A 25,329-nucleotide genomic window follows, 5' to 3' on the forward strand; every position below is an offset into this window, starting at 1 on the left:
TTGATCACAATTGATATTTTAAGAAATGCAAGACATCAGTATGTTTGAACATTTAAAAATGAAAAACTTTAAATGATTTTCCCACCAATGTCAGAGGTTGCAACTCCAAAGATCCTTTTTAATCTTTAACAAAACCCCAAACAATGCTTCTCTTCCTTTAATAACCTGTAAAAAATGTAAAGAAACATTAAGTTTTATTATATTCAATCTTAAAAACAAACAAGGACTTTTCATGCAAAGTTTCTGTAAAACCTAATGTCCCAAAGAATTGTTTAACTTTTTGAAACACACAAAGGAGAATATAGCATTTAAAAATATACTTTTATTTCAAAAATAGGATACAGCAGTAAATTTAATGGCACAATAATTCAGCATTTATCATTTCAGTGTCGACAGGCTGATTAAAGTGCATTTCGCAATTGGCAAATTATTCAAACGGTCATAATTTAGTACGGAAAAACATCTTATACAGGAGTGCAGTTTAACAGTCTAGTAAAAGCATTTTACATTATGAATCATTTTGCTTAGCTGTCATGTACATAGCAGTAAGAAAATTATATAGTCACATGAAGGCATTTCAGTTTGTTATACTATTAGATACCTCAGCTTAAACAACCAGATCAGGAAATTAATTCGTTTCAATTTACCCATTTTCCTCTCTTGAAATATCAACCTTGATATAAAGCAAAGACAGATCAAGTACCAAAGTCATCTTAATATACCCAAAATTCTTTAAGAAGTATAGTTGTAGAACAAGAGGAAATAAACTCACACAAAAAAAAACACGTACAGCAAGAATAAAGTAATCTTAGGCAACTTTCTTGGGAGCTGCAGACAAGGACATCAGGATACTTGGCTGCTCCTCAATGACACGCACCAGTAAGTTGTCGATATACTGTTCCAGCTCTGATATCTTCCTCTGTTTCTCCAATAGATGGGTCTCCTGTTTCAACACCAGACAGACGAGTTCCTCTCTTGTCAGTTGGGAGAACGGCCCTGTCATCACAGTATCAGGAACCTGTTGGGGAGACGCTTGTGGCACTCAGCAAACGGATCAAGTATTTATAAAACCAGCAATCCCAAATATTAAAACTAGAGGCAAAGAAAATTGAAAGGCTACCTTATTTTTAGTCTGAAGTTCACAGCCAATTCCTGGGGATTTGGCATCTTCTTGAAAAAGTGAAGTAAAGGGCTGATCGGAAGGATTTAGAGGTTTTACTGGCAGAAGCCTGTCAACAAAAAAGAAAAGTGTACATTAATCATTTGCAATAAAAAAAAAGACAAAAAATTGGATGATGAAAAATCTGTTTTACAGTTGTCAAAACCAAACGCTAAAAAGACATTCTTGGTGTTCAAGCAGTATGGTCCGCTTGATTGTATGCAAGAAGTATAAATGCAAAAATGCTATAAATTATAATATGGATGATGGATCCTAGAAAAACGCTTATTGATTAATTTATGGTGAATTATGATGGCAGAGAGACAGCTAACTGTTCATGGTCTTGAACAAATTCAGAAATAGAGGAGTTAAATTAATGGTGGTTTAAAATGTACCGAGAACCTGCACTGTCTCACCTGCGTGAACTTGGAGGCTTCTCCGATGTTTTTATGCGCTGAGAGTCTGAGTTGGCAGCATTGTTCACATGTAAGTGACCTGTACTTTCTTGTTGGTCATTTGCGTCATTTAATCCTTTATTTATATGTTTGTCTCCACCATTGGCATCCTTCTTAGCAGGGGGGACAGGAGCAGGAGCCATCTTTGAAGACTTGAGTTTTACTTGAGAGGCAGCATCTCTGTCTGCTTTCTGTGTCGACGCTGGAGGCCAGCAAACAGGACCAGAGGCAGAGGAATCCTCTTGATCAAAGAGTTCGTTTTCATTTTCAAATGGGTTTGAGCAGGGAATAGGCAGAACTTGTTCCTTCGCAGTTGAACCCATATGGGGAATATTTCTGGCAGACTTAATTTTCTTCAATTCAGACGAGTCTTTTGCAACAGGTTGAGGTCTCGACGGTGCAGGGCGTTTGCCGTTCACTTCAGAGGTTGGAGTCGAGCTTTGGGTGTTTTTCAAGTCTGTTAGAGACTTGTTCTGCGGAGGGATTGTTGTCGAACACTCAGAGACAAGATTGACAGTTTTGCCATCACTGTCTGGGTTTTGCTTGTTCATTTGCAGTTCAGCTACATCCTGTGCTTTCTGCATTTGTCTTCCATCTTGGCCACTTTCAGGAGGCGGAGGAGCTTTCCTCTTCTCCCTCTGAGACCTAATCGGGTCCATTTCATCAGAGGAAACCATGTGGCTTTTTTGTGAAACCAGAGCTGGGTCACATCTGGAAATAAGAAATAAACATTTAAGGCATGGAAACACATGAGGATTTCATTCAAATGAGTCCAACAATAGCAATGTACAGACAAACCTATAAGATGCTAAAAAGAAAATGGGCTACAGTGAATCTTTGTGGGTTTATTGTAGAACAAGCAAACGGATAACTGCAGATGTTTTTCTCTAATTAGAAAAAGTTTTTGTTCGGAGACATCATAATAGTTTAACTTAAAAAAAAAATGTCTACACTTGCCATTCAGGTCTTGGTTAATCACGCTAAACAGAAAAGCTCGTTGCAATCAGCAAGAGTATGCAACCATTTTCACATCGTATTAACATGATCCTTAGTATAATGAGGCAAGACTGTGCAACGAGCCTGGTCCCTGCTGGCCCTGATTCCAAACTCATACAAGCTTAAACACAAGCACAAAGCTGTTCAATATTTATGGTGGTGTCAGTTTACGCAGCATTTAAAAAGAGAAGTGAATAGAAGAACTGCAGCAGAGATACAGAACAATCAGATCATGCTTGGTGTACATGTAAATGATGATTTTCAAATGATCTTTACTACCTCTTTTGTATGTCAGGTTTCAAATCAACATTTAAACGTTTGTTAAAAATGCTTTTATGTTAAAAATTATGTATTTTAACCATTTGAGATGATTTACTACACTACTAGAGAAAATACTTTGATAACTACAGAGTTTTTGGGATAACTAAAAGGTGTCATTTGTGGTACTAACAGCAAGATTAAGGGCAATTCAAGTTGCTGTGCTGGCATGCGATACCCACAGAGTTTCCAGTTTCCTGCGGCTCAGACCTCAACTGAACCCTGCAATTTTCCCTTCCATTTATCCTCAGCTTTGTGTTGCGAACTGCTAAAAAGAAGTCTAAATTAATGCAGTGAATCCTAATCTATAAAGAAAAGCATCACAGACACTCATTTGAAGGTGGAAAAGTCAATTTTGTAATTTGTTTAAAATTACTGAACACTCTGGTAGTTTCTACATTTTGTCCTCTAAAATCTACTATGGAGTTCGCTGTAGGATTCATATATTTTTTCCTTTAAAAAGGTATACATTATTGAAGTAATGGGTAAAAACATGTTTAAATAAACGAAAAAAAAAAAAACAACCTATTGAAATTACCCCAAAACATCGATGCAACAATTTGCACCCAATTTATTTGAGAAATGCTTTTCAAAATGTTGAATAAAAATATATCGTAAAAGCTAAAACAATGCTCAATTTGAGTTAACCATACTATATTATCCCACTTTTGTGTAAAAAAATACCTTTGCAAAAAATACCTTTGCAGTGCAAAAATGGTGCATTTTTCCGAAGGTATTTGTTCTCAATTCTTAAAAATAATAATAATAATAATAAACTGTTAAGTTTAATTTTCGTATGCCTTAGTCACTGTATGTGGCCCGCCATGTCACTGTATGTGGCCTGCGAGAGCACAAAAGTGTTTGATTTCTTAAAATAAAAACTAAAAATTTGTGTGTATTTATTCATATCTAGGGGGAATCAGACTGGAAGTATCGGATTGGGCAACTATACATTAGGACTGAAACACTGTCCATATAACCTAACCTGACAGAATCAAATTTCAAAAGATTTATGCTAAAGTAACAAGCAAACATATGTTTTCTATGCAACTGTAATTATCACTTTAAAAGTTATCATAAATAAAAAAATAAGCTATTTAACAAGGAGTAGTTACATTCATTTTTCATTACATTTAGTTACATGCATACGTTATATCTGGCCCTTTGAGGATAACCACTACACTGATGTGGCCCTCAGTGAAAATGAGCTTGACACCTCTACTCTAACACCTCTCCAAAATTATATTTTATATTAAAGAATTCTGCAAGAAACACTTCAAAGTTTTTATAAAACTAAGTATCTCTGGGGCTTCTCTTATTAAAATTATTCAAAAGCTTGACGTCATGTATTAGGAGGAAGATACAGCTTCATGCTAACTGGTTTTTAACAATCATGATTGCTTGTGTGCAGAAACTAACCTTTGCTTTACAGTTTCCCCTTTGACTGTGTGGCTGTGAGCCTCAGAGGAAAAGTTGGGGTCATCTTCAAATGGATTTAGTGAGAAGTCTTCATCAAATGGGTTAGTAGAAATCAATTCTGCAGCTCTTAGTTCACTTGCCAAATTTTCCTCCTTCAGCTTCCTTTCCTCCTCCTCCTTCCTTAACTTGTCTCTACTTTTCTCTTCTTCCTCAATTTGCCTCTTTTCTTGTTCCTCCAATCTCCTCAACTGTGCTAATCTCTCATTTTCTTCCATTTCCTTTCTTGCCCTCTCAGCCTCGTCCTCCTGTCTCCTTTTTTCCTCGATCCTTCTCTTTTCCTGCTCTTCTTGCCTCATTTTCTCTTCTTCCTCCTGTCTCAACCTCTCAAGTTCTTTTAGCCTTCTTTCCTCTTCTTTTCTCATCTCCTCTCTTTGCCGCTTTTCCTCTTCTTTCCTTTGAATTTCTTCCTCTAGCCTAATCCTTTCTTCCTTTTCCCTTTTAAGTCTCTCTTCTTCCACTTTCCTCTCCTCTTCCTCCAGCCTCAACCTTTCCTTTTCAAGTTCTCTCTCAAGTTCTTCTCGTTTCCTAAGCATCTCCTCTTCCTCTTTTCTCTTCCTTTCCTCTTGTTGTCTTTTCATTTCCTCAGCCTCCTTTTGCTTCCTTGCCCTTTCTTCCTCTTCTTTCTTTTTCATCTCTTCTTCTCTCTTCCTCCTCTCATATTCTTTTTGCATATCTTCCTCTTTTCTCATTCTCTCCTCTTCCTGCCTCCTAAGAATCTCTTCCTCCTCCTCTTTTCTCCTTCTTTCCTCCTGCTCCCTCTCTGCTTTTTCTTGCTCAGCTCTCATTTCCTCGAGCTCTTTTTGCCTCCTGGTCATTTCCTCTTCTTTTCTTCGCATCTCCTCAATTCTCTCCTCTTCCTCTTTCTGCCTCCTGAGCTCTTCACACCTTTCTTCTTCCATCCTCATTTTCTCAGCTAATTTAAGCTCTTCTTCCCGTTGTCTCTCCTCCTCGTGTGCTTTCCTCTCCTCTTTCTTAATTTTTTCCTCTTCCCGCCTCTTTTCTTCCTCTTCTAGCTTCTTTTGTTCTTGTTTCTCCAGTCTCTTTTCTTCTGCCAACCTCTGGAGCTCTTCTTTGATCTTTTCTTCTTCTGCCAGTTTTTCTTCTTTCCTCTGAATAATCATTTTGAGCTCTTCTTGCCTCTTCAGAATTTCCTCTTCCTCCTTTATCCTCCTCTCCTCCTCCATTTTGGCTACATCTTCTCTTGATTGCTGATTTTTAATTTCCTGATTGTTTTCACCTTTCTCTTCATCCTCCTCCTCCTCTTCTTCTTCTTCTTCCATCCATGGTGAGTATTGCCTCACTGCTCTCAGCGAATCCAGAGATGGGGAAGAGGTATCGGGAGCGTCTTCCATCGATCCGTGACCTGAACTGGCCAGGCTGAAGTTTGATCCAGCTCGAGAGGTCCGTGGCTGCGGCTCTTCACAGTAGACATGGCTGCCGTTGATACACATGTTAGTCTGCTCCGCAGAAGAATGTTTTTGATTTCCCAATGAGAAATCTTTGCTGTCTGAGCTTCCAGAGCGTTTATGTATCTTGAACTTAAACTTCTTTTTACCTAAAAAAAAAAAAAAAAAGTGCGAGGAAAGATTTATTAAACAAAAGCTGTGAAAGAATTTCATAGAAACCTTAAAGGAAAACTGCTCACCTTCAGTTGGATCAATATTTAGACCAGATGATTGGCTGCCACTCAATGAGGAGTTCTTCGCTGGCAGGACAGACATGGACTGAGACATGGTCTTCTGCAGGTTAGTCTTGGAGGAAAACAAAGATTTCATCTTCAGCTTCTTGGATTTACCATCTTTTTTGGCTACCTCCTCGCCATCTCCATTGGCCTCCTCCTCACTGTCAGTCATAACCTGACTGAGGGATGGCGCCAGGCCAGATGATGAGTCCAACTCCTTTTTCTTGCCTCGAACTTTGTCCTTTAACTTGCCCAGGCGAGAACGGGACTTCCCCGCAGCAGAGAGGTCAAACATGCTTGCAGTCATGTTGTTCCTCATAAATTGGATGTCCAGAAGAACCTCCCCTCGGTCTTTGTCTGGCTTGCCCTGCTTGTCCAGTAACCTAAACCATCTGTAAAAGGCAAGGAATCAGTATGAGTTGAAATGAACATTATGACACATCAGGCACAAGCCGTTGTGTAGAATAAGCAGTTCATGGACCATCTATCTTAAAAATCCCACTCCAATCTTCTTTTGATCCATTTTTAAAGCATTCCCCAGGTCTCTTAATTATGTTGTTTTTAGGCAAAAAAAGAAAAAAAAGGCTGTCTTTTTCCAGCACATAGTTTCTGTAGACTGGCATGAGTTCATTTGAAATTCCCCTTAGAGTTGCAGTTGGGACAGTTGGAGGAAGCCTGCCTTCATTTCCCATCATCCCTTTGTTTACATTGTCTCTTACAGGCCCTCAACACAATCCCAAGCCAACATTGCCAGTGCGACATATTTGGCAAACAGTATTGGAGCCATCAAGTTTTGAGAACAACTTGAACAACAGTTTTGAGCCAGATCTCAGCTCAGAAGAGGAAAACGATAATGTAAATGGATCCATTTGTTGACATTTATCGAATTATTGATGTACATTTACATTATAGAGTTATAGTTTAAATACACATTCAAATTTTTCTCCCATACAGTTCCGTCTTATTTTCTTCACACAAAAAAACAAAAAAAAACAACTTTGTTTTGATTAATGAAAACTTGAAACTAACCCTATTTGCTGTCATTTAGATTTGTGCATATTGTATTAATGCATAGGTTGAGTTGTAGTCTATGGGCAATAACCTTCTTGCATACACAGGAAATTAAATGCCAACAGTTTCTGAGAAGTTGCACGATCTTGCATAACACGACTAACCTCTAAGGATTGCATTTTAAAAACTCTCTTTATGGGTATAATTACATTTCTGTCATGCTGCAATCCTGCTACTGTTTACTGCCATAATCTGATCCGGAACTGTCCAAGCTGAACTCTGCAAGGTTGTTTACTACATGGCAGCTTTAAGACCTTTAACCCTAAAGACTGTTAACCAGACCATGCAAAGATATCTTTGAATAAGATGATTAGCCTCTACTTCTCTCAGGACTTTAGCTATCCAGTCTCATGGGAAACTATCTTTTCACGATTAACCCCAACTTCACCTTTTAAATACGGCTCAGGGAAGAGCCAGACAGAATTAATGCCTGCTTGCTGTCCTGCTGGTTGGATATAAGCCCCAATATTTCCTTTTTGCATTTCCTGGACATTCAAATGATCTTAAGATGTGCTGTTTAAAAAATATGCAAAGCCATAAATACAAGTCCACTGAGAGCTGAAAGCATCCACTTTGCAATGATTTTGTGCTTGTCCCGTTTTCGACATCTGAATGACTCCACACAGCAACAATAAGTTACAGACACGCTAAGTCAGCAAAGAAATGTGCCTATCTGGCAAAAAGTCTGAGGTCAGCCCACAATTGAGAAAACAACTAACGGAAATCTGGATTTCAAAGGAAATGAGGAAGGGGCACAGAAAGAGTGCTCTGTGGTAATAATCAGACATGTAGTAGCAAGCTTCTGTGTTCCTTTTTTCTATTTACCCGTTAAAAGAAATGCTGTGTTGTCCCTATTGTGCTGTAAAACGTATGCTGCTGGGCTTCAGCCTCCTCCTCCTCTCTAAAGAATGTTTCAGATGCATCTCAAATCAAGGAGGGAACACGCCTTTTCCTGGAATTTACCAAACAGTTAGCGCTGTCTCAGCCCCCCCGGCCTCCGTGTCCCTGATGAGCACCAGGACGTTGTTTGGACAAGTCCGGCCTCGACATGATCACTGCAAGGCTTCTTCATGTTTTGCCCAAAAAAAGTCTAGAACACACACAATGAATTTATTCTCTGTAAATAAATAAAAAAAATTTTTTTAAACGCAGGATTGCCAACACATAAGACAAAGTGTCCAAGTTTGAAAATATTTTGCTCTGAAAGCAAGGACAGAACATTTTTATATTTTAAAGGAGATTATTGTTTTATTTTTAATTAGAGACTGGAGGGAAAAAAAGATTACTCCAAGTTCTTTTAATTGGTGATGCCAGCTTTTTGCAGAGTCCCGAAGCTTTGAGAGTGAACTTAAAGTTAACTCACTCATAAAAAAAAAAAAAGTGAGACTAGTACAACTTATGTATAGCTTCACTAGTGGTCATCTAGAAAGAACTGTAAACAATGCTATTGCCATCCTGAGGGAACTTCAGCAGCCATGAACACCAACGATATTTAGAAGAAGATGACGTTTCTTCATGCCTAGTTAAGGAAAAATACTCCATGAAAAAAATCATTATATAAGCATTATGATCCCTGACAGATCTGAAAATCCATAAAGGGCAATCTCAGGTGGTCTGTTGCCATGACATTTGCTCACTCAATTTAAGGGTACTACTACTGGATGAAGCAATTTGTTTTATAACAAACACAGAAGCGCTTTAATTCATATTATAAACCTAATGTTTTAATGTTATGTGTTTCCATGTGTTCTTTAGAGTAGCTTTGTGGTGATTACTTCAAATAAACTTCTGGTTTAGCCGTATTAAAAAGAAAAAACATTTCAGTTCATTCAGTAACATTTTCTGCATCCAGCTGTACTACAACAGAGTGAATGTCATTAAAGTCCCACTCCTATCATCTTGTGATCTACTGTAAAAAATGCTCCCAGTGGTCTTTTAATTATATGATGATTATACCATTTTAAGTATATGATGATTAAACCATTTTTAGGCAAGATCTAAAAACCTGTGTCGTTTTCTAGGACACCGTTTCTGTAGAACAGCAAGAATTCTTCAGAAATTTGCCTCAGAGACTTTTGGCAAGGAGTAAGCCTGCCCTCATTTTCCCCATCATCCCTTTATTTACGCTCTCCCCTGAGAGCATACAGCCCCTCACAACTCCAGCCTGAGATTAGCAGTGCAGCAAAAAGGGTGAGCAATTTTAGAGCTATCCAGCTGTACAGTTCTGAGGCAGATGCCAGCTCAGACTGGGAAAACACAGGCCTACATGGCTCTAATGACCTACGAGCCAATGCATCAGAATGGAGCAGAGCAGGGCTCAGGTGGACTGCTGACTGTAGCTTGTATGTAACTACAAGCTTTTTCAAAATAGCATTTTTTGTCTGCTCACAACAATTCACAACAATTTAAATATAGAAACAGTTTTCCTCCTAAGTTTCTAAGTTTCTTCATGTCCATCATGAGAAAAATGCTAAAAACGTTTTAAAAAACATTTTCATGGGCGTGGGACTTTAAGTTTTTATCCACAGCCTGATGTGCCTGTGAGTCACAAAACAACTGATCCATACAGAGATAAAAACACAAGTTAAACAGAAGGGAAGTTGCATAAGTATTTAAAAAAAACACTATTCATGATGTTGAATTAACCTGAATCACCAACCAGAAAACTTTAGGCTGAGCCTAAATACTTTGCAAAGCTGAGACTCTTCCAGTAATCTTTAAGCCTTGTACACAATATAAAAAGTATGCTGCTCTTTTGAACAAGGAGAACCAGGGGAAGACAATGGATGACTCAACTTTATTCTTTAAATAGATGCAACGTTCTACATCCTTCCTTGTGAAGCCTGAACGACTGATAGCGGACTGCCCTGAGAGGCCTTACTTATCACAGAGCACAGCTGTGAGGTGGAGAACTCGTGAATGTGTGAAAACGCTCTGACAGCAAAAATATCCATGAAGGACACAGAAGAGTCCTAAGTATATCATTCTGCTGAGTGACAGAGAGCAGGGCAGCAGCACAAAGGAAGGAAAACAGTGAAGAGACACTTGACTTAGCAGGGTGTCAAATCATTGGTCAACCTGTTAGTTGGATTTAGAGTTGTGTTTTGTGTAACCTTCACCACTATTTACATTACTTCAACTTCAGCCTACAAGTGTCCCAGTTTTTGAATTCAAATACACAGCATTTTTTTCATATTGAGGGGCAGATCTTCAAAAGAAGTGCTTAACACTAAAACAGAGGGAAAAGTTAATGCATTTAGCAAGAGGGACTATAGAAAAAAAAGAAGAAAGTTAACCAACACCTGTTATTTAGAAACTACAGCAATATTGTTGACTTTTGCATCCACTTTTACAATTGAATTTTAAAGGGCCTATATCATACACAATCAAATTTCATTTTAGTTTTTAAGTTTGTTAAAATGTTCATTCCTCTCAGAAAGAAACCCCAAAGCTGTATTTTGATCCATTCACACATTTTTGAGCATTCTTCTAAAAACCTGGGCTATGCACCAGCCCCTCCCAATCCACAAAAAGGAGTGGGCTCTCAATTATGACGTAGATGCTGTAAGTGAGAACAGCCCCTTCCAGGAAGAGTCTGTGCTGCCAGCACCGCCCCCAGGCTAACACCCACTTTCTCCGCAGAGTTAGCGGTGATCTCCAAAATGCTTTCATTGTATATGCACAACCTGCACATCCATCTTTGCAGAAGTTTGGATGTTTGTTTTGGTCAACGAGAGGCAAACACGCTGCTGAGGCTTACTCTAAGTTGAAGTCATGAAATGGGCAGCACCCACATGGAAAGAACGCTGGCACCTCAGATCCAGAAAAATCACCATAACCAAATAAACTTTTAAAAAAAAAAATAAAAAAAATAAAAAATCAGACAATATGAGTTTCTGGATTTTTTTTTCTCAATTTGCCTCTCATAGTTGATGTATACCTATGATGAAAATTACAGGCCTCTCATCTTTTTAAATGGGAGAAATTGCACAATTGGTGGCCGACTAAATATTTTTTTGCCCCACTGTACATAGACTTTTTTTACTCAGTTGTTTTAGGCTTCAACACTAAAGAAAAATAAATTTTATTTTGAGTACACTTCATATTTTGTAGTTAAAAAGTTGATTCTTAAAAAAACAAATAAGAAGAAAAGTTTTATAGAAAGGTTCTGCTACAAATTTAAATATTGCCATATTTGTTTATTTTAACCTTACATTTGAGTAACTTCGAGTTTAAACAAAATAAAACCATGTATAAGAACGTAAAAATATAAGAAAAAATAGTCTATTTTTATCTTTTGTGGAAATCACATGTTTTTCTAGGGTCAATGAGAACAAAAGGGTTTCTCTCTGGAAATACTGACCTTAGTCGACTTTCACTGTGTTTGTTTTTCAAAGATAAAACAGGAATGTAAGGCCGACTCTGGGCACAAACCTCAGGCAACAGCCCTGGCTGAGCTCACAGGAGGGATGACTAGAGAGGAATCAACTATTTCAACAGTCCCCAACTTTGCAAACCAAATTCTGCTTTTATATTAAAAAGAACGAGGACGAGGGAACTCTACAAATGTATGAAATTCTCTGAAACTTTGTTCAAGCGAGAAAATTGTTTTGTATCTTGGAATGGAGCTGCAATAAAAGCCAGCCAGACACAGAGCTGCAACGGTCTGATATCTGCATGTTCAAACATTCAACACATGTCCCATGAAGCTCTGATTAGCCCTGTGGAACATCCCATTCTCAGAGCAAATAGAATTGGATATTAAACCACTGAAGGAGACAGGACAGGATGAGAAGTTGTTAAAACCTTTAAATCAGATGTCATTTCATGCGTTCGAGTGTTACATTTCATTTTATCCACTTTGGCAGTCCAGGAGTTGTTTAATGAAGAATTTTCCACAACGGATGAGGTTTGTTAAGAATAACCAATGTAAGGATTTATCTGTGCTTCAAAAAACGAAGTACTGCTTTGCCTGTCAAATCTAAGACATAAACTAGCTAAAAGGAAGTAAAACATGTTTGTGTATTTACTGGTTCTTTCTGACTGTGAATAATGCTAATCAAATGCAAGGAAATGAAAAAAGCTACTGTACTTAGCAAAAACAAACAGACCAGAGATGGAGGAATTTCTCATAACATCTGAACATTTTTCTGCACAAAGGAATCATGTGAATCTGCCAGTAGTGAAAGTGCTTCACCAGCACTGCCTGTAAAACCTGATCAGAGTATTTATTGCAAAAAACCTGAAATGACATGGGTGTGAAAGCATTTTTAACAAAAGATCGTCACACCAGCCGCCCCATTTAGTTAACAGACGTCAACTGACGTTAAAGGGAACTCTATCCCGAGAGGCTGATCTCCTGGAGTGAGCTCCTCTCTTGCCGACTGAAAGGGAAAATTCTGAGACGCAGTGTTAATGCTTCTTGGCATCTCAAAGATCCACAGGAAACAAATCTTTTAAGCTGATCTGGTGTGAGGGGAAAACATTCAAAGGTCAGCCCTAACAGGTCAGTGCAGTGAAGCATGCCTGGAGGTGCGCACATACCTCAGAGGCAATGAAAGTCATTTACTTGCTCAAATATGCATTAGCATTTTTTACTTGCAATTGGTAGGTTTTACAGTAAAGCGTGGAGTTTAGTTGTTTAGTTTAGTTTTTAAACCCAAAAATGCAGAAAAGCAGCCAGTTCAGTGTTCATCACAGGGAAGTCAAGTACTTTCCCCTTAAAATAGGAACTTGTGGCTTAGTTTGAGTCAAACCTTCTGTTTTCATCAGTGCTTCTAGGAGTCAAAAGGTCACACACACTTAAATGTTCAAGCGTTTGAAGGAGAAACTGTGTGGGCAAGTCATGTTTACAAAGAGAAAGGATTATTTCCGCCCCGTTTTCCCCTTCTAAATTTCACTTTTTGCGCTTTTTACGCAGTTGGGTGGAGACTCACTCAGTCTTATTGCGGGTGGTGTCCTCGCTCAGTTGCGGCAGGTTGATGACCGCCTGCCCCAGCAGCTTGTCCGGGCCCACCAGAGCCCGGTGAAGGACCTGGACCTGCAGCGTGCTGCGCTCGGATCCGCCTCCTCCGCCTCCACGCAGCAGCTGCGGCAGGTCGAAGGTGGCCTCCTCCTTCCACACCGGAGTCACGCTCTTCTCCACCACGGACGTCTGGAACTTCTCCTTGCCCACTTGGAGGACCGCGTACGCATCGTTGGTGCCGCTCTTGCCCTTCACCCTGAGGCCCCGGGCTTGGAGCGCAGTCACCTGGGCGCTGGTGGGACACCACTGCTTATCCGTCAGCGACATGCTGTCAGCGAGTTCGAGTCCCGAGCAGACAGCGGGAGCGCAGGATCGGTTCCGAGGAACCACACAGCAGCGCAGAAAACTTTCTCGTTCAACTCCAGCGGACAGCTGACTGGGCGTGGCCTCACACAAAAGAAGAGGCGTGGTCCAGAAACACCACGCCTCTCACAGCTGACAGGTAGATTATTTCCAGCTGACGTTTACCTTCAAATCAGCTGAGAGCATTTGGGCTCTGATGAGTCATGACAGATTTTTTCCCCCCATTATTATAGATTTATGATTATTCAAACCTGGCACGTGGTTCTGCCACTCCATCCATCACCTGCTCAATTCATAAATAACTGAAAGTGTTTTAAAATTCTAGGTCACAGAATAGTTTAGACTTCTAGAAGACACTTTAGACTCAGCAGCATTTAAAGTGCCTCTGTAGGATTGAGCTTGATGGAAGAACCTCTCAAAAACATCACTGCTTTCTTCTTTAAGTGTTTTAGAAAATAAATGTGATTAATTTAATCAAAACTGTAACTGTAATGTAATCAAACTGCAGTGATACAGATGGAGAAAATGTCAGACTGTCTCACATGTAGATTGCTCTGTTTGAATAGTGACTCCTGCTGTTTGAAGAAGGAAAGAAAATCCACATACATTTTAATTTGAAAAAATGGTTTCACACGCAGTCATGATCAGGGACAAACATTTCTGTCGAGACAGTTTAATCTCACTTTCTCTGGTTCACAATGTCCAGCGTAGACTAAAGCAGAGGACAAATATAGGACCTTGAGCCACTTATCACTGAGCGAGCTGACGTCTCAGAACCTTAAACCAGCTTGATTACAACTGTACACTCACTGGATCCTGACACAGAATTAGAAAATTTCTATTTGAGTGACTTGATTACAGAAGACCCTAAAGAACAAATCCATTTTTAGCCCTTCCTAATGATCTGAGGTCATAAATTGGATATTTTCTTAAATACCTGACCGTCTGTGTTTCAGCTAAACATGACAATTTTTCTTCTTTTTACAGCAAACTCTAAAGAATTCAGACAGAATCTCCTCAGTCATCATACAATTTATCATACAAGATGAAAAAAAAAACAATTAGGACACAATGTTCGTTCCTTGTCCTCTTTTGTTTTTGATTAGTCCTCCTCTGGAGTTCCATCTTCAAAACATTTTTCCTGTTTTTGTGTTTGATGGTCCCTCAACAGTATCTCGCTGTAAAGTCTCTGCTGCTCCTCTTTGAATATATCTTTCACTTTGGTCCTTTTTAGGCCACCATCCCTGAGATATGAAGAGGAAAAACACAAGATCAACTCTGACACGCTGAACAAAACAAACTCTGACATCCTGAAGGCAGCAATCAAGAGTACTCCAATAGCTGTTGTATTAAACAGGACTTGATCTCATACACATTAAATCATTTAATCATTTAATGTAAAGAAATTATATTTAGACTACTAATTAATACTTATATGAGATTCTAAACTAATTTAAGTAAAGACACGTCTGTGGATATTTTATGAGGCAACCTCCAAACAAAGGATTATTGAACAAGAGGATTCAGAAGAATTAAAGCAAAAAGATTTATCCTCGACCTCTAATTCATGATGACTGAAGAGTCATCAGTTATTAAATATGATTCAAAATACAAGAACAATTCAAAGCAGACAGACCAGACCAAAGGACAGCTTCAATGATCAACACACTGTTGTGCAAAATGTGCAAAAAAAAAAAAAAAAACCCTCCACACCAGGAATGAGAGACCTTGACAATGTGCTGGCTAAAACTTCTCAGACTTCAATTATGAGTAGTGCAGTGAGTTCTGAATAGAAAAGAGTTACAAGGCCGTTTACAGGGAAGAAAGCTACCCCTTTAAAACTCATACAAAAAGTAAAAAAAAAAAAAAAGACTAATTTTTTCCCCCCAAAACACTAACTAAACTGTAAAGCATGGGGGTGGCAGCTTCATGTCGTGGGGGAACTTTAAGGTACAATTCATTGCATTCAAATGCATCTCTAAAAGATTATCTCAGTACAGGAGCCACAAAAATAAAAAGATAGGACCTAATCAAAAGATGGTGCATTAAATTCAAATCCGAGACGACAACATTAAAACAAGATGAAAACATTTGAAGGACCGTGACAAAGTTTCAGTCCTAATTAAGAAGCTTTATGGCTTGTGTTATTAAGTTAGTTTACAAGTGGGATGAATTGTTTAATCTAAGTCAAATTTTGTTTGTTGAACGTGTGAAAACAAAATGTTTGAGATGTGTTGGTAGCCTTTACTGGAGGTCACCCATTAATAATAAAACATTGTTTTAACATCTAGTGAGACATTTTGGAAATGAAAGTCTGTTTAAAATCTTAACTGACCTTTAAAAAAGAAAACAAAAACAAAGAAGAAAAGGAAAAAAATTGCACAGAGAAAAACAGTTTATGTAAGAATTTGACAACACATCAAAACACTTAAAAAACTACAAGTACCAACCATGTGAGATCAGCTAATCCTGCTTGAGCAGCTAGGGCTGCCTTCACTCTTTTTGCAAACTGCACTGCATCTTCTCCTTCCTAAACAAAAATGCACAAAAAATAAGCAAACAAAAGCTGAACAGAACATGACAAACATGCAACAGTTTTGCACACATCTTTTGGCAACTTCAATTAACATGTCTGTTTCAAGTTGGTGCCAGTTTTATGCTTCTCTAACATATTTTTACACTTATGTAAAAATCTTTTGGCACACATGTTTTCTTTTGGTTTATTTTTTGAAATAATGATCGTAAATAATGCGTTTCACAGAAACCCCTATGACTTTATCAATGAAATGATACAATTCTTGCACAATTATGCCTGACAAATGAAAAAGTGCAATTTTTAAAATTCTATTTGTTAGTAAACAGTGCTCGAAACAGGTCTTGTAATAATTATGAAAAATAGTCACCTCTCTGTTCATGGGGGGCAGGTACCAAACGCTGCAGACCAGCCCCCAACTGCTCATTATTCTCAGAAGGTGGTGCACCAAGCCAAACTTACTGCTGTTCCAGTAAGCGTCTCCAAAGCGAAAGTCATACTGAGAGAGACAAGAAGCGGCACGTCTTGGCTGCAGCTGGGACCGACATGGAAACTCATAAGGTGGAGGAGAAGAGAACCCTACCTTTATAGCTACAGGAAAGATGGTGCACCCAATTTCAAAGCTGCCCTTCTTGAACATCATAACTGATGTGTTGTTAACACACGTGCCTGTAAAAGGAAGACAAGAATTTCAAAACCACAATATTACAAAAGGGAGAATGATTTGTCTGAGGGTTTTTTTCATAGAATCAATCAAATATGATGTCTCTTTTAAAAAAAGTAGTTGGCAGAGCAGCATGATTTTTATTGGTTTTTATGTGGGAATAACTTTCTGTTTTTCACAGGGAATTGACTGTTGTTGTTTTTTTCAGCTTTGCTGCTTTGAAACAGGTTTAAGGCATTTTTAAAATCCCTTTAGTGTTTAATCACCTCATCTCATACAGACCTTCAGGGAAGATGAGGATGGGTTGTTTGGTTTTATCAGCAGCATGATCGCACAGCCTGAAATGGGAAATCAGGGCAGTTTAAAAAAGGAAAAGAATTCTTTAGCAACTGGGATCAATTAATAATAAAAAATACTTAAGTTATAAATGTTAAAAAAACACGAATATGTGTTATTTGAAGCAAATCTGGAAACTGTGAAAACAAGCATGAACTGCAACCTGGAAATGCAGTGTTACCTTTTGGCCACTAGATGTCGATCTTTGACTTCTGCTCTTTCAAACCAGATGTGAGGAGAGGATTTCACCATGGCTCTTTGTATCATTCCCAGCAGACCTCTGTGCACCTGACCAACCTAAAAGAAAATGGGAATTCAGATAACATCAATTGTACCAACAATCACTTATTCTATCTTTTTAAACTGTTATTTCTTCACGCAACTCACTCAAAAGCAGGATGATTTACCAAAGAGTAGCAGCGATCATTTGCCAGGATAATCACATCCAGGGGTGTTGTGTGATTGGCCACACAGATGCTGCCATTCTTTGGTCTGTTCTCACTGTTGTTAGAAAAACATGCAAAACAGTTGAATAGCAACACTCTTGACAAGCAGTGCAATAATATTCTGAATATGCAAGCAACAGGGAGCTTCTCAACCCATAACTAGAATAAATCAATATAAAAAAAATTGAGGACACTTCTGTTTTGAAAAGAGGTCATTAAGACAGTACGTACAAAAACTCTCAAAATTATCTATTTTTATGAGTAATCAGCAGATTAAGGGCCTTCAGCACATTGTAACTGCACATAAATCTTGTGTTGTTGTTTTTCTTTCAAAAACAACATGCCTTAAACAGCTGTAATATATTCCTTTAAAGACCCACTCCAATGAAAATTGTGTTTTTGGTGTTTTTAATGTGTTCTTGTAGCATTTTTCTCATGATGGAGCACAAATATAAAATTTAAAATCAAAATTGTGTTTCTGAGTATTTCTTCATTCAAACTGTTGTGAATGTGGAGCACCTGAAAAAAATGCAGTTTGAAAAAGCTTGTAGCAGTGATGTAGAAGCAACAATTGGCTGAAAACAATTTCTTGCTCCGTTCCATTCCGATGCATCCTCTTGTGGACGACCAGATCCACGTATGTCTTTGTTTTCCTCATCTGAGATGACATCTGGCTCAAAACTCTACAGCTGGATAGCTCCAATGTTACGCACCATTTTGTTGCACTGGCAATGTCAGGTTTGGGATGTGAGGAAAGCAAAAGGATGATGGGAAATGAGGACAGGCTTACTCGGTGCCAACAGTCCCGCCCACAACTAAGTGGCGAAATTCTAATGAATTACTGCTGCTCTGCAGAAACTATGTCCTAAAAAATGACTTAGGGTTTTTGATTTTAGATTAAAATGTCCTCTTCTTTCTCTTTCGGCTTTTCCCATCAGGGGTCGCCACAGCGAATCATCGTCCTCCACCTCACTCTATCATGGACGTCTTCTACCCTAACATTAGCCAACTTCATGTCCTCTGTTAAGACATCCATGTATCTCCTCTTTGGCCGTCCTCTTGCCCTCCTGCCAGGCAGCTCCATCTCCAACATCCTTCTACCAATATATCCACTATCCCTCCTCTGAACATGTCCAAACCATCTCAGTCTGGCTTCTCTGACTTTGTCGCTAACACAGGCAACGTGAGCCGTCCCTCTGATGTACTCGTTCCTTATCCTGTCTAACCTGGTCACTCCTAAGGAGAACCTCAACATCTTCATCTCCGCTACCTCCATCTCAGCCTCTTGTCTCTGTCTCACTGCTACCGTCTCTAACCCATAGAGCAGAGCTGGTCTCACCACTGTCTTGTACGCCTTTCCTTTGAGTCTTGCTGGCACTCTTCTGTCACACAACACTCCTGACACTTTCCTCCAACCGCTCCAACCTGCCTGCACTCGCCTCTTCACCTCTTTTCCACAATCCCCATCACACTGAACTGTTGACCCCAAGTACTTAAACTCCTGCACCTTCTTCACCTCAGCCCCCTGTAACCTAACGCTTCTACCTTGATCCCTCTCGTTCAGACACATGTATTCTGTCTTACTATGACTGACCTTCATGCCTCTTCTTTCCAGAGCAAACCTCCACCTCTCTAGCTGTTCCTCCACCTGCTCTCTACTCTCACTGCAAATTACAATGTCATCTGCAAACATCATTGTCCAGGGAGATTCCTGTCTTACCTCGTCTGTCAGCCTGTCCATCAGCATAGCAAACAAAAAAGGACTCAAAGCTGATCCTTGGTGTAGTCCCACCTCCACCTTGAACTCCTCTGTCTGACCTACAGCACATCTCACCACCGTCATACTTCTCTCATACATGTCCTGAACTACTCTGACATACTTCTCTGCCACTCCAGACAATCTCATACAGTACCACAGCTCCTCCCTCGGCACCCTGTCATACGCCTTCTCTAAATCTACGAACACACAATGCAGCTCCTTCTGACCATCTCTGTACTTTTCCATCAACATTCTCAAAGCAAAAATGGCATCAGTGGTGCTCTTACGGGGCATGAAACCATACTGCTGCTCACAAATCTCCACCTTCTTCCTAAGCCTGGCTTCCACTACTCTTTCCCACAGCTTCATTGTGTGGCTCATCAACTTTATTCCTCTATAGTTGCTGCAGTTCTGCGTGTCACCCTTGTTCTTAAAGATCGGAACCAGAACGCTTCTCCTCCATTCCTCGGGCATCTTCTCACTCTCTAAAATCCTATTGAACAACCTTGTTAGAAATTCCACTGCTGTCTCTCCTAAGCACTTCCATACCTCCACAGGTAGGTCATCAGGACCAACGGCCTTTCCGCTCTTCATCCTTTTCAGAGCCTTCCTAACCTCATCCTTTCCAATCTCTGCTACTTCCTGCTCCACAACAACCACATCTTCCTCCCTTCTTTCCCTGTCATTTTCCTCGTTCATCAGCTCCTCAAAATACTCCTTCCATCTTTTCTGTACACTCTCTTGGGTTGTTAGCACCTTTCCATCTCTGTCCTTAATCACCCTTATCTGTTGCACGTCCTTCCCATCTCTGTCTCTCTGTCTGGCTAGTCTGTACAAGTCCTTCTCTCCTTCCTTTGTGTCTAACCTGTCATATAGCTCATCATAAGCTTTCTGTTTGGCCTTTGCCACCTCTCTCTTCACTCTACGCTGCGCTTCCTTGTACTCCTGTCTACCTTCCTCAGTCCTTTCTACATCCCACTTCTTTTTAGCCAACCTCTTCCTCTGGACGCATTCCTGTACTTCCTCATTCCACCACCAAGTCTCTTTACCGTCTTTCCTCTTTCCAGATGACACACCAAGCACCTTCCTACCTGTTTCCCTGATAATCTCTGCTGTAGTTTCCCAGTCATCTGGAAGCTCATCCTGACCACCCAGGACCTGTCTCAACTTCTGCCTAAATTCCTCACAAGTTTCTTCATTCTGTAGCTTCCACCACTTGGTCTTCTTTTCTGTTTTCCCTCTCTTCTTCTTCCTGACCTCCAGAGTCATCTTACACACCACCATGCGGTGCTGTCTGGCTACACTCTCTCCTACCACCACTTTGCAGTCATTAACCTCTCTCAAATGACCTCGTCTGCATAGGATGTAGTCCACCTGAGTACTCCTACCTCCACTTCTGTATGTCACTCTATGTTCCTCTCTCTTCTGGAAGTAAGTGTTGACTACAGCCATTTCCATCCTCTTCGCAAAGTCCACCACCATCTGTCCTTCCAGATTCCTTTCCTTCACACCAAACCTGCCCATCACCTCCTCATCACCTCTGTTGCCCTCACCAACATGCCCATTAAAGTCTGCTCCAATAACAACTCTCTCTCCTCTGGGGATACTCTCTATGACCTCATCCAACTCACTCCAGAATCTCTCCTTCACTTCTAACTCACAGCCAACCTGTGGCGCATACCCACTGACTACATTCACCATCACCCCTTCAATTTCCAACTTTAGGCTCATCATCCTGTCTGAGACTCTTTTCACCTCTAGAACCCTGTTTACAAACTCCCCCTTCAGAATCACTCCTACCCCGTTTCTCTTCCTATCAGCACCATGATAGAACAGTTTGTATCCTCCTCCAATACTACGTGCCTTGCTGCCCTTCCACCTTGTCTCCTGCACACACAGTACATCTACCTTCCTTCTCTCCATCATGTCTGCCAGCTCTCTGCCTTTCCCTGTCATTGTGCCAACGTTAAGAGTCCCTATTCTCAAACCTATGTTCCTGCCTTTTCCCTTCTCTCTCTGGCCACGGACCCTTCTGCCTCCTCTCTTTCTTCGACCAACAGTAGTCAAATTTCCACCGACACCCTGTAGGTTAACAGCATCGGTGGCGGTCGTTGTTAACCCGGGCCTCGACCGATCCGGTATGTCTAAAGTGGTGTGGATGATTCGCATAGTTATTTTGGCAATTTTTACGCCGGATGCCCTTCCTGACGCAACCCTCTCTATTTATCCGGGCTTGGGACCGGCACAGAGGCAACTGGCTTGCAACCCCTGTGGCTAGATTCTTTAGATTAAAATGTCCTAATCACATTTAAAAGACCACTGGGAAGGCTTTTACAACAGATCAAAAGATGATTAGAGTGGGACTTTAAAAAAAAAGCTGTTTTTTGGCTGGAATGTTTGGCAAAACCAAGTTTCATTTTTCTTTTCTTTTTTTCCCAAACAGCAGATATTGTTCATTATCCATCATACCTGTTGTGATAAGTGATGAAAGCTGTGAGAGATTTAACACAGAAGCGATATCCCATCAAATGGACCTTCTCTCCAAGAAAGAATCTTAACCTGATGACATGAAGCAAAATGTCACAAGGATCATTTGAGTTTGACACACACGGACACACAAGAGGAACTATCAGTTTATCTGATATCCTTGTTACAGCAATACCACTCAGTTGCATTCCTCAAGCGTGACAAGAACTGGCAAAAACTCACTTTGAATTAGGTAGAAATCCCACTGAGGTGCTCAGGATCACAAACAGGAAAATTCCTGTTACTGCAAGAAGGACTCTGCAGAAAAACAGAAAAATGCTGTGACAAAGGATGAACAATTCACATTTGTATTAATAACAAACAACAAAAGTTTTTTGTTTGTTTTGTTTTGTACAAACTTTAATCTGATCTAACCTGAGAGGCAGCAGGATGCCGTAACGGATAAGTACACCCAGACCCCACAGGAATGTAAGCCTCAGACCTCTGTGAGGGAAACGGCGAATGCTGCGAGTGAGCAGGTTCCAGCTCTCTAGTTCCTGGGCTGAAAAGCTTTTGGTCACTTCATCATCCATAATGCTCTCCACTCCTTTCCGGCAGAAGTAAATGACATCACCCATGTCGAACTGTGGCTCTGAACGCCGACTGTGAGCTGAACTCCGCAGCTCCTGCATGTTTTCCTGCACTGACAGTGGTTTGCTTTTGGCTAAGATGCCTTCAGCAAGATAAAGGAGGAGAAATATGGTGAACATGCATAGAAAATAGAAAAAAGCACAAATTTAGAAAAACATAGTCACTTTACCTTTGGTGTGTGGTTTACTGAATTGCCTATTCTTTTGCTTTGCTGACAACTCCATTTGTAAAGTTGCCCACTAAATTCAGATCAAACAGCAGTGTTACACATGCAGTCATTCTATTTGCTTACAAATAGCCATGCAGATTACAAGTTATAATCTCAACCTAACAAAAAAAGTCTGGCTTTGAAATGTTTAGAAGCTTTCACCTTAAAACTAAAGCGGAGCAGAAGGGACAAAATTAGGTAACGGGGTCCCCGGACTGGGGTTGGTAAAGCATGTGTTTTGCAGCTGAGCAACAATTTTGCCGCTTTGGCTTCAGGTTCACACTAATCAAACCATACAAAATTTATATTTCCAGCAAGTTTGTCCATCAAATCAAGTTTTTCTACAGGGATGTCGTGGTAAATGTGACTGGTTATGAAAGGATAAGCAATGAAAAATCTCAGAGGTGGCTAAGAATCACTTATTGAAAAACATATTCTAAGACTGAGACTTTCAAATGCAAAAGAGCTGCACCATTTGACTCGCATTTAAAATATAATATCAAAGTCATTTGCAAGTACACAGTTAAACCTAATTTGTGTTGTAGCTACCTCCAGTTCTGTTTTAAAAACAAGCAAAAATGCAACATTCTGTCTTGTAGAAATCTATTTTTTTAGTTTTTAATGCTGGTCTGGTTTATCTGGAGTATTCATCTTTTCTTTTTTTTTACATACATTTTTGGTAAGATTAAAAAAATAAAGCTGCATAAAGCTAAATTCAATTTGGCTGGTTTTCTTTCCAACCTTTATATTTATTAAAACTGTTATAAAAAAACAGCAAAAATGTTGAGTCACCACCATGACCCCTTTTTGAACTTGCAAAATTTGACCTGCATCTTTACGCTGCTTTTTGTTTGCTCTAAGAGGTCAAAAAGATTACAGGAAAAGATTTCTACATGTAACATTTTTGCTTTTTTTTATCCTTAAAGCTTGTTTCCATACACAGAAGGTGAGTTCATGTTTATTTTACAAGGCTGCTAATTCCTAAAATACTACTCTGTAATGTTTGGAAGCTTTGTCCAACAAATTATAAAGCCGGCCTCACAAAACCCTTCAGTCTTTGTAAAAGTAAAAAAACAACTTCTAAAATCTTACAAAAAATCTATCACGGGAAGTATGTGTTCAAATTCAGTGGTACTCACAAGTAATTAAAGGAAAACAGGCCTGCAGATATACTGGGACTGCAAGAGCTGAGCATGTGCAGGAAATAAATACATGTGATCCTAGGTGTCTGAAATACCTCCTATCATCAGAATCTCTGATCCCACTGCTGGAGGATTCTGTCCTCCTGGGGTTCAAACCCCAGAGATTAAATCCCTGAAGTGAAGGTTGATGCATTCAAATCCTAAACCTACATTTTCATGTTGGAAGCAGGATCCCAACGTATTGCTATGTAACAAAAAAACAAAAACAAAACTTTTTGCAGATATCTTATTTAGCAATGTAAACAATCCGTGAATCATCCAAATACACACACCCGACTCACCTCAAAAACCCTGCATAGTGTCCTGATGTAGAACCGGTGAATCCCCAGGGAGACTTCGAGCACAGCTGGCACAATTATGATGACAAACAGGATGGTAAACCAGACAACGAAAGTGATGCCAAGACACCTGCAGAGCAGGTTGCAAGCAGACTGTGCAAACTGGAGCATGTTGGCAGCAGCAAAGACAGCCTGGAGTAGCAAGGCTGCATGTTATGGAGGCACTCTGAGGCCCCCCCTCAGCTCCCAGGAGCTCCTCTGCTCTGCTCGGAAGCTGCAGTCACTGAAAAACAATTAAAAAATAAAGAGTACTTCACTTCAAACAGCACAAACTGACAAATAATTAGAATCCACATTTAAATTATGCATTTTATGTGTGTTTAGAGCCAGAGAGAAAACCAACAACTAACCACAGCTGACTGCTGAGTTTGTGAAGGTAAGCAAGTGAAAATTCGATGCTCCATCTGGAAAATTCCCTCTTCTGTGTGTGAATGTCAAACACCAGGTTCGGCTTTGTAGGGTATTAGTAACATGCCCAAGGCAAAGTTGCACTGGGTCACCATGACTACAGGTGGCCAATGAGAGCTGCTGTCTTTGCGCTGTGGGCTGGACATGAACTTAAATCTGATTAGCGTTGATCCCACAGAAGCTCTGGCTATCGAAACGGCAAGTTAAAAAAGGATTGATTTGTTTGAATTTTTTAAGGTCTTGAAATCTTTTTGTTGTTGTTGTTGAATCAGAACTCATCCATATTTTTTTTACTTTATTCCAAATTACTGCCCAACTGCTACATAATACAACTAAAAGAAAGATCAAAAGCTAAACCTATATACATGGCCTCCTGCTGCCCACTTTTGCCTTTAGGAAACTCTTCTGATAAACCTTGCTCCATATTGACAGGACAGCATCATGATCACATAGAAACATTTGAATTGTCATTTTCACCACATGTGGAATCTAAATAGTTGTTTGTGTGAAGATTTAAAAAGTGATGTGTGTAAGAGTGTGAAAGGAATTATACTTTGAGAAAAAGTCAAACAAAGAGTTTGACCTTTTTTTTTTCAATTCTTTCATTAGTTTTTTATTTGTTCAGACAACATGCTTTTCCCTGCAGACGTCTGGTCCTGAGGCTGAAAATAAGAACTAAAAAAGCACTACAGCACTTAAAAAGCTTTATTTAATATGTTCAAAAATAGAAAATTTGCCTTGTAATCTGGTACACCTATTAATTCTGGTTGGTTTTCCTGAGCTCCAGTTGATTTCTTGTACTAAAAGGTGCAAAAATTAGTCAATATGTTC

At 39.7% G+C, this 25,329-nt stretch overlaps 2 protein-coding genes and 1 long non-coding RNA gene across 5 annotated transcripts; 1 reads left to right on the forward strand and 2 right to left on the reverse strand.

Moving 5' to 3' along the window:
• Positions 1 to 302: 302 nt before the first annotated feature.
• Positions 303 to 13,451, reverse strand: rab11fip1b (RAB11 family interacting protein 1 (class I) b). The gene is made up of 6 exons (XM_023961202.2): positions 13,096 to 13,451; positions 6,053 to 6,480; positions 4,348 to 5,962; positions 1,576 to 2,325; positions 1,121 to 1,229; positions 303 to 1,018 (listed from the first exon to the last, which is right to left on the reverse strand). Exons 1-6 carry the CDS (start codon positions 13,449 to 13,451, stop codon positions 809 to 811), a joined length of 3,468 nt encoding a protein of 1,155 aa, XP_023816970.1. The 3' UTR covers positions 303 to 808.
• On the forward strand, positions 12,516 to 17,936 carry LOC111948392 (uncharacterized). Its single transcript, XR_002874384.2, has 3 exons — positions 12,516 to 12,665; positions 13,080 to 13,626; positions 14,722 to 17,936. It is a non-coding gene; the product is annotated as an uncharacterized LOC111948392 (long non-coding RNA).
• On the reverse strand, positions 14,080 to 24,576 carry gpat4 (glycerol-3-phosphate acyltransferase 4). Of its 3 annotated transcripts, XM_020707694.3 has the most exons (14): positions 24,441 to 24,512; positions 24,034 to 24,313; positions 23,788 to 23,936; positions 22,512 to 22,581; positions 22,127 to 22,424; positions 21,935 to 22,009; positions 21,695 to 21,784; positions 17,428 to 17,521; positions 17,202 to 17,317; positions 16,967 to 17,022; positions 16,604 to 16,689; positions 16,391 to 16,519; positions 15,938 to 16,017; positions 14,080 to 14,731 (listed from the first exon to the last, which is right to left on the reverse strand). In XM_020707694.3, exons 4-14 carry the CDS (start codon positions 22,564 to 22,566, stop codon positions 14,590 to 14,592), a joined length of 1,221 nt encoding a protein of 406 aa, XP_020563353.1. In that variant the 5' UTR covers positions 22,567 to 22,581; positions 23,788 to 23,936; positions 24,034 to 24,313; positions 24,441 to 24,512; the 3' UTR covers positions 14,080 to 14,589. The 3 variants fall into 3 exon arrangements, with proteins under 3 accessions (XP_020563353.1, XP_004074981.1, XP_078811982.1); XM_004074933.5 differs by lacking the exon at positions 23,788 to 23,936 and having other exon boundaries at positions 24,441 to 24,576; XM_078955856.1 differs by lacking the exons at positions 23,788 to 23,936; positions 24,034 to 24,313; positions 24,441 to 24,512 and adding an exon at positions 23,690 to 23,784.
• Between the last annotated feature and the right edge of the window lie 753 nt (positions 24,577 to 25,329).

This window comes from Oryzias latipes, chromosome 12, assembly GCF_053564925.1.
Source record: "Oryzias latipes strain Hd-rR chromosome 12, Olatipes_Hd-rR_3.1".
NCBI classification, from domain to species: Eukaryota; Metazoa; Chordata; class Actinopteri; order Beloniformes; family Adrianichthyidae; genus Oryzias; species Oryzias latipes.